This window comes from Helobdella robusta (assembly GCF_000326865.2).
Source record: "Helobdella robusta unplaced genomic scaffold HELROscaffold_65, whole genome shotgun sequence".
Taxonomy (NCBI): Eukaryota; Metazoa; Annelida; class Clitellata; order Rhynchobdellida; family Glossiphoniidae; genus Helobdella; species Helobdella robusta.
The window spans coordinates 515,452-517,615 of record NW_008705364.1 but is presented as its reverse complement, the minus strand read 5'-3'; the positions used below and the strand labels follow the sequence as shown (position 1 = coordinate 517,615).

At 34.2% G+C, this 2,164-nt stretch overlaps 1 protein-coding gene across 1 annotated transcript; it reads right to left on the bottom strand.

Annotated features, from left to right (window-relative positions):
• Nucleotides 1-894: 894 nt before the first annotated feature.
• On the bottom strand, nt 895-1,137 carry HELRODRAFT_127339 (hypothetical protein; the record flags this gene model as incomplete). Its single annotated transcript, XM_009030148.1, has 1 exon — nt 895-1,137. A coding segment is annotated over one exon (243 nt), but the record flags the coding sequence as incomplete, so codon positions are not given.
• Between the last annotated feature and the right edge of the window lie 1,027 nt (nt 1,138-2,164).

The window sequence follows — 2,164 nt, the reverse complement described above, 5'->3', positions numbered from 1 at the left end:
ACAAACACAACAACAACGACGACAACAACAACATCAACATAGACAAATAACCCCCAAAAAAACAACCACATAGACAAATGAACAAAACCAAATGCCAAACAAAACCACATAGACGCATAAACATGGAAAGGCAGCAACATAGACAAATAAGTATGGAAAGCCGGCAGTGATAAACGGCCCAGTAAAGCGTTCCGGTAGCAAGTTAACATGTGGCGAAATGACAAAAAAGGATTAAAAGTGGAATTACCCTAATGGAACAATTTGTGGCGGACGAGTCTGAACTAAGGCCGAAACTAGTGAGAGAGAAGAGAGAGAGGGAGAAAAAGAGAGAGAAACTATTTTTAATTTTACATTACAAAACATAGAGAGAGAAAGAGAGAGAGAGAGAGAGAGAGAGAGAGAGAGATAGAAAGAGAAAAAAAAAGAAAGACTGATTTCATACTAGATATAATAAACATCATGTATAACAAAGAAGACAAAAAGATAGAAAGATTGAGAGAGGCTAAGAGAGAGAGAAAGAGTGAGAAAAGATTAATTACACATTACAAATAACAATTAATTGGTTAACTAATTAGCTAATTAGTCAATTTACCTTTGAGTCGGTTATTAACCAGGTTAATTTCAATTAATTTCCTCATATGCTGGAAGGAATTGTGGTGAACGTAATGCAGTTTACATCCCTCGAGATTCAATTTTTCCAGATTTGTTAGGTTTCTAAATGAACCTTTTCCTATTTTCCTGTATGTTTGTTTGTTTGTGTGTGTGTGCGTGTGTGTGTGTGTGAGAGAATAAATATGTGTATGCGAGTGTATACAGATACACGTCAAACAAATAAACAAACAAACGAACGAACGGACAAACGAACGAAAGAACGAACGAACGAACAAACGAACAAACAAACCTGATTAGGTTGTTCTTGAGAGTTAAAATTCTCAGTGAGGGAACCCTGGCCAGTGCAGCAGACGGCACCGAACTGAGGTTATTCCAGCCTAGGTCTAAAATCTGCAAACTGTCCAAATTGCGAAATGCGAAGCAGGAGATTCTGGAGATTTTGTTCCTCGCGAAGTACAACTCTTGGACGTTTGCAGTCGTCTGTAGGTCGTCCTCGTCTATACTCGCTATGCTGTTGTCTTCCAATTTTATGACCTGTGTTGTGGTAGTAGTAGTAGTAGCAAAAGTAGCAGCAGTAGCTACAGAAGCAGTGGTAGTAGTTGTTGTTGTAGTAGTAGTAGTTGTAGTAGTTGTTGTTGTCGTAGTTGTTGTTGTAATTGTTATTGTTGTAGTAGTAGTAGTAGTAATAGTAGTAGTAGTAGTAGTAGTAGTCGTGGTAGTAATAGTAGTAGTTGTAGTAGTAGTTGTAGTAGTAGTTGTTGTTGTTGTAGTAGCAGTAGTAGTAGCAGTAGTAGTAGCAGTAGTAATAGCAGTAGCAGCAGCAGCAGTAGTAGTAGTAGTAGTAGTAGTAGTAGTAGTAGTAGTAGTAGTAGTAGTTGTTGTTGTTGTTGTTGTAGTAGTGGTAGAAGAATAGTGATAGTATTTAGTTAGTTATCAACAAAAAAAATGGTGAATAAAAAGTTGAGCAAGCAAACGAATGAATGTATGAAGAATAAATAAATGAATGAACAAATGAATGAATGAATAAATGAATGAATGAACAGATGAATGAATGAACGAACGAATGAATGAATTGGTGAATGAGTGATTAATTAGTTGCCTCTATATCTTATTGTCAGCTCCGATATTATCGATCGTAAATATTCTATTGACAAATGTATGTATGTATGTATGTATGTATGTATGTATGTATGTATGTATGTATGTATGTATGTATGTATGTATGTATGTATGTATGTATGTATGTATGTATGTATGTATGTATGTATGTATGTATGTATGTATGTATGTATGTATGTATGTATGTATGTATGTATGTATGTATGTATGTATGTATGTATGTATGTATGTATGTATGTATGTATGTATGTATGTATGTATGTATGTATGTATGTATGTATGTATGTATGTATGTATGTATGTATGTATGTATGTATGTATGTATGTATGTATGTATGTATGTATGTATGTATGTATGTATGTATGTATGTATGTATGTATGTATGTATGTATGTATGTATGTATGTATGAATGTATGTATGTATGTATGTAT